The sequence below is a fragment of the Mandrillus leucophaeus genome, unplaced genomic scaffold (assembly GCF_000951045.1).
Source record: "Mandrillus leucophaeus isolate KB7577 unplaced genomic scaffold, Mleu.le_1.0 Scaffold374, whole genome shotgun sequence".
Lineage (NCBI taxonomy): Eukaryota > Metazoa > Chordata > Mammalia > Primates > Cercopithecidae > Mandrillus > Mandrillus leucophaeus.
The window spans coordinates 625,149-631,815 of NW_012103965.1; the positions used below are offsets into that span (position 1 = coordinate 625,149).

The 6,667-nt window shown below is 39.7% G+C and overlaps 1 protein-coding gene across 3 annotated transcripts in view; it reads left to right on the forward strand.

The window, feature by feature from the left end:
* ACACA (acetyl-CoA carboxylase alpha) overlaps positions 1–6,667 on the forward strand; it is a 355,889-nt gene that overhangs the window by 88,913 nt on the left and 260,309 nt on the right. For all 3 annotated transcript variants that reach the window (XM_011990217.1, XM_011990219.1, XM_011990218.1), the window contains exon 2: positions 5,405–5,451. In XM_011990217.1, the coding sequence (XP_011845607.1) occupies positions 5,405–5,451 (47 nt within the window). The remainder of the gene's footprint in view (positions 1–5,404; positions 5,452–6,667) is intronic.

A 6,667-nucleotide genomic window follows, 5' to 3' on the forward strand; every position in this document is an offset into this window, starting at 1 on the left:
ATTCTCCTGCCTCAGCCTCCCGAGTAGCTGGGATTACAGGTGCACACCACCACGCCCAGCTAATTTTTGTATTTTTAGTAGAGACGGGGTTTCACCATGTTGGCCTGGCAGGTCTCGAACTCCTGACCTCAAGCATTCGACCCTTCTTATCCTCCCAAAGTGCTGTGATTACAGGTGTGAGCTGCCATGCCCAGCCTAACACATTATCTTTCTTCAGAAGTTTGGCAAGATTTATTTAAAGATTTCTTGAAAGATATGAGAGCTTTTACCAGCTACATCCTTGAAAAATATTATACATCCCTGGACTGAGAAATGGGAAATAGGACAGACAGTTACATTATGTTATTTCCTCTGACTGCTGTATCCTAAAAGAATACTCTCTTGGTTTGTAAAAAAACAAAAAGTGGCTGGGCATGGTGGTTCATGCCTGTAATCCTAAAACTGGGAGGCCAAGGTGGGAGGATTGTTTGAGCCCAAGAGTTTGAGACCAGCCTGAACAACATAGCAAGTTCAGGCTGGTCTCAAACTAAAGTTCAGGCTTGTCTCTACTAAAAATAAAAGAAGTTAGCCAGCTGTAGTGGCGTGTGCCTATAGTCCTAGCTACTTTAGAGTCTGAGCCAGGAAAATCACTTGAGCCTGGGAGTTTGAGGCTGCTGTGAGCTATGATCACTGTTCATAGCCAAGAAAACTGCCTGGGTGGCAGAGAGAGACCCTGTCTCAAAAAACAAACAAACAGTAAGAAAAAAAACTTCTAACTGGCTCCTGAAGGAAATGACCTCGAGCTCTATTATAACCATTCATATCTAGTATTTCTCGTAAGGTTGCATCTTCTACCATCTGGTTCTTATTCAGATGTCCCTTCTACATGGAATGCTTCTTCCTCTCCCTCCTTGCTTATCTTTCCAGATTCATTTCTAATATCTTCCTACTCCACCTCCAAGTTTGGACAAAGTACCCTTCTTTTGTGTTTCTACACCTAGAGATTATTATTTTTTAAATTACATTATTATTTTAACTTAAAACAATTTTTTTTAGAGATAGGTTCTCACCATGGTGCCCAGGCTGGTCTCAAACTCCTGGGCTCAAGCCATCCTCCTGTCTCCGCCTCCCAGAATACTGGGATTACAGGTGTGAACCACCACACCTGGCCTAGAGGGTTTTTTTTCTTTTTAAAAAAATTTTTTAAGTTCTTTTTTATTTTTTATCTTTTTTATTTATATTTTTTGTAAGTGTTTTCAGAGATTATTATACTACTGTAATTGTATATTTAGATGTCTATAGCCACTTAGCTAGGGACAAATCTTATTTATCTTTGAATAATCAGCATCTGTTTCACTATTTGGAACACAAGTTCTTGTTATTTTAAAATTTAAAACTTGTGGTAAATTAAAATAGTTTTTAAAATAAAATTCTCTGTAATCCTTTTATGAATCACTGAATTAAAAAATAAAATCCATTAAAAAATAAATGACAAAATGAAAAAGGCAAATTCACTTATTCTCTTTGAAAACGTCTTTTTTTGTTTGTTTTTGAGACAGAGTCTCACTCTGGCACCCAGGCTGGAGTGCAGTGGCTTAATCTTGGCTCACTGCAACTTCCGCCTTCTGGGTTCAAGCAGTTTTCTGCCTCAGCCTCCCAAGTAGCTGGGATTACAGGCACCCGCCACCACACCTGGCTAATTTTTGTATTTTTAGTAGAGACAGGGTTTCACCATCTTGACCAGGGTGGCCTTGAACTCCTGACCTCGTGATCCACCTGCCTTGGCCTCCCAAAGTACTGGGATTACAGGCGTGAGCCACTGCACCGGGCCTCTTTGAAAACATTTAAGTGAACTTACTATGACGTGAGAGGCAAGGACATGTTGTTTAAGCTTGTATACTTTTATCAGTGGCTACGAAAACTAATTGCTGCCTCTTTATTAGAATTGTTTGGAAAATACAGTGTAATTTGAGTTCAAGTAGAATATGCTAACTAAATTTGGTAACATCTGTTGTATTTATTTAGAAAAATATCTCTGGGCTGGACGCAGAGGCTCACGCCTATAATCCCAGCACTTTAGGAGGCTGAGGCAGGTGGATCACGTGAGGTCAGGAGTTCGAGACCAGCCTGGCCAAGATGGTGAAACGCTGTCTCTACTAAAAATACAAAAATCAGCCAGGTGTGGTGGTATGCATCTGTAATCCCAGCTACTTGGAAGGCTGAGGCAGGAGAATTGCTTGAACCCGAGAGGCAGAGGTTGCATTGAGCTGATCCAGCCTGGGTGACAGATTGAGACTCTGACTCAATAAAAAGAAAAAGAAAAAGAAAAAAATCTCTGAATGAAATGCAGGCTGATTTTTTTTTTTTTTTTTTTTTTTTTTTTTGAGACAAGGTCTCATTCTGTTGGCCAGGCTGGAGTATAGTGGCACTTCAGCCTCGACCTTCTGGGCTCAAGTGATCCTCCCACTTCAGCCTCCCAAGTAGTTGGGACCATGGTCATGTGCTACCACATCCAGCTAATTTTTTTTTTTTTGGTAGAGGTGGGGTTTTGTCATATTGCCCAGGCTGGTCTCTATCTCCTGGGCTCAAGGGATTTTCCCACCTCAGCCTCCCAAATGGCTGAGATTACAGGCATGAGCCACCACTCCTGGCCCAGGCTGACTCTTAAATACATTAGCTGTAGTTAGCTTTACCGCATTTTCAGGAACATAAGGCACAGTTTGGGAGCCTTCTGCAAAAATTTTCAAGAGTCTCCAAATAAAAGCTGAAGAATACATTATATATATAGTGTATATATAGTATATATGTGTTTTAAAAGTACATATATATATTAAAATATATATACATATATATGTATTTTATTTTTTTTGAGAGAGAGTCTTATTTTCTCCGCAGCCTGGAGTGCAGTGGTGCATTCTCAGCTCACTGCAATGTCTGCTTCCTGGGTTCAAGCCATTCTCCTTCCTCAGCCTCCCCAGTGGCTGGGATTACAGGTGCCTGCCACCATCCTTGGCTGATTTTTGTAGTTATGGTAGAGACAGGGTTTCACCATGTTGGCCAGCTGGTCTCGAACTCCTAACCTCAAGTGATCCACCCATCGTTGCCTCCCAAAGTGCTGGGATTACAGATCTGAGCCACTGCACCTGGCCACATGATATATTTTTTAAATAAAAGAGAATTTGGCATTGTCAACAATTTTATATAATGAAGAAAATAATTTTTATTTGAGTAGGCAGACTAGATCTGGAAAAAGGCCTTGTTTTAGAACTAAGACAGCAATTATATGAACCTTCCCCAAAGGTCAGCTTCTTTTTTAGTCCTCTTTCTGGAGAAAGAGGTCTTAACCTAATTCAGGGCAGGAGTTTAGGAATCCCAAACCTGTATGCAAGGAACATTTTGTATGAAGGTACATTTTTGTCAAGAAAAGGTCCATAGCTTTTATCAAACAACAGTTGAGGCAGTTTTAAGAATCATTGCTTTATGTACTTAACTGACTGTCTTTGCTGTCTAGTGAGGTTTTAAACTAGAGGGAGTGAGGGAGTAAGGATTAGTTGTGGCTTTAAGACTTTTTTTTTTTTTTTTTTTTTTTTTTTGAGACAGAGTCTTGCTCTGCTGCCCAGGCTGCAGTGCAGTGGGGTGCTCACTGCAACCTCTGCTTCTCGGTTTCAAGTGATTCTCCTGTCTCAGCCTCCGGAGTAGCTGGGATTACAGGCACACACCACCATGCCTGGCTAATTTTTGTATTTTTAGTAAAGACGAGGTTTCACCATGTTGGCCCAGCTGGTTTTGATTCCTGATCTCAGGTGATCTGCCCATCTTGGCCTCCCAAAGTGCTGGGATTACAGGTGTGAGCCACCACATCTGGCTGCTTTAAGACATTTTTGACACAACTCGTAATGTCATTTACATCATGACCTATATATAACTGAAACAAAAATTTATAAAACTATAGATGCTCTCATAAACTATGGTATATCTTAACATTTCTATCTTACTTCATTTTCCAAATATTGGTTATAACTTGCTAAATTGATTTCTTAATGTTTTGCTGGGTGGTAACCCATAATTTGAAAAACACTGGCCTATTGCATTATAGTTTACAAAATCCTTTCATATATTCTTAGTTTTCACAGCAGTCCTATGAGGTACAAATGACCTTCTTTAAACTTAATTAAATTCATTAATTTATTTATTTTTAAAATGGGGTGTTGCTATGTTGCCCAGGCTAGAGTGCATTGGCTTTTACAGGTGTGATCATAGCACACTGCAGCCTCCAACTCCTGTACTCTAGCACACCTCCGCCTCAGCCTCCCAAGTAGCTGGGACTATAGGTGCACACCACTGCCCAGAAGACTTTTTTATTTTTACAGATGAGGAGGCTTGTCTGTAAAATATACAGAGACGTTAAGTGACCCGTTCAAGTCTGCAGTCACTTGCAATACGTGACAGAGTCGGAGTTTGAGCTTGGTTGGTCCTAGGTTTTAACTCCAGCTTCACTGCATCTTTGGTTACATGATCCAAACTTTTTCCTTCCTCTTCTCAATTGTAGGGAATAATACTAGCTCAGATTCCATAACTGGATAAGTCCTAATATCCTAAATCTTGTCCCTTGTCATTTAGGGGTTCTCTCTTGGAAGTTTTAGATTTCCCTATCAGTGTGATAGGTTCTTTCCTTTTGTTTCTTCTCTGTCCTGAACCAGTGGTTCTCAACCCTGTATTTGCATCAATGTCAATTAACTGTGGAACTTAAAGTTGATATCCCTGGGCCTCTAGCTGCAATTCTGATTCAGCAGATCTAGGGTGGAGTTTAGACTTTGTACAAGTTTTAAAAGCTCCACAGGTGATTCTTAAACATAATCAGAGTTGAGAATTTCTACCCTAGATACATTTAAATTGTCAGGCTTAAGAAGGAAACCCGGGATTTGGGGAGTTGCTAGAGACTCTTTGATCTCTTACAGTTTAGGGACTTAGTATAATGGGTGCTCTGTCTTCCCCCTGGCTCCCAACCTTTGTAGGTAGGTGTAACCGCTTGGAAACATAATCAGAGCTTAAGTGAATTGTAGAGAATCTAGTGGTTCTCTTCTCCCCACTGCCTCTTTTTTGATGAAATATTAGAAATGAAAATGTTGAAATGTATAGTATACAATAGGAAAAGCCACCTTATGAAATGGTAAACTTGTTCTATTGTTTAATATTTTCATAAACAATAAAGTATGTAATGTGTTTGATTTACAGAATTGAACAAATAATAGTTAAACTGCTAAACTTTGTGCTTTAAGTTAAATAATAGATTTGACCAGAAAAATAGATACTTTGTATATTATTACCTTTGTATTATGCTGAGCAAAACAGGAATTGACAAAAGTTTGTTTCTTAAAAAAAAAAAAAAAAACCTTAAAATCTTTCTCTCTTTTTCTCTCTTTAGTTCTTTTTGGAGGTGGATATCTACTCAGACAATAAGAATTATAAGAGGTCAGTTACAAATAATACTCCTTCTTGTTTACAATGTGATAAAAATTTTGTTCATGTTGTAAAATATCAAACTGTAGGCTTTTGTGTTGAAAGTTGACTTCCCCAAAATAATATAGGCAGATTTAGGGTGGATAACCTGAAGTGAACAAAGAGTCTAACAATGGTACTCAACTGTGTTCTCTCTTTAATTCAGGATTAGAATCAGTGGAAATGAGACAGGCTGTGGAGTAGCTTCTAGAGTGTCTGGACAGCTACTCAGTGATTTTCCATACATGACCTCTCTTTTCTGTTGGTCTGTAGGCTCGTGCCTGGGAAATACTATTCAGTACGGTTGCTGGACAGGCTTTTTAGCTGTTCACACTGAGTTGCCTCCAATCTACGTAACCGTTTAGAAAAGGCTGCCTTCATGGTCTTCTTAGCTAGGAACTTGAAGTTGGCCTTATTGAGACTCTCACTTATTAGCCCAGAAACCATGTTTTATTAACTCTTTCTTTTTCTTCTACCATGGAATCAAAGAATTCTGCCTTTTTTGTGGATTTTCTCTTTTGTGTGGTCACCTGACTTCAGTCAGACTGCAAGCTGGAATCTGCACCTGAGTGCCTTGTTTACTTACCTTGTGAAGAAGGCACTCATTATGTTCTGTTAGTTGGGATGGGATTTTATTTTTTGGATCTACTGTTATTTTTAAACTTAACTATTTACTGCTGTAAATGTGAAATAGGCTTTTTGCTGTTGTAACTTTTGGTGTTCTTCAGTGTAGTCAGTCTGTTGGAACGTTCCCCTCCCTCCCCCTTTCTTCCCTTTTCCCTCCCTTTTCCCTTTTTCCCTCCCTCTCTGCCTTTTTTTCTTCCTTCCTTTCTTTCTTTCTTTCTTTTTTTTTCCTTTTGAGACGGAGGGAGTCTCTGTCACCCAGGCTAGAGTGTAGTGGCGCAATCTCAGCACGCTGCAACCTCTCCCTCCTGTGTTCAAGCAATTCTCATGCCTCAGCCTCCCAAGTAGCTGGGATTACAGGTGCCCACTGCCACGCCTGGCTAATTTTTTGTATTTTTAGTAAAGATGGGGTTTCACCATGTTGACCAGGCTGGTCTTGAACTCCTGATCTCAGGTGATCCACCCGCCTTGGCCTCCCAAAGTGCTGGGATTATAGACAGCAACTGTGCCTGGCCAAAAATAATAGGAGCCCTTTAAAGGTTGTTTTTTTTTTTTTTTTTTTTAA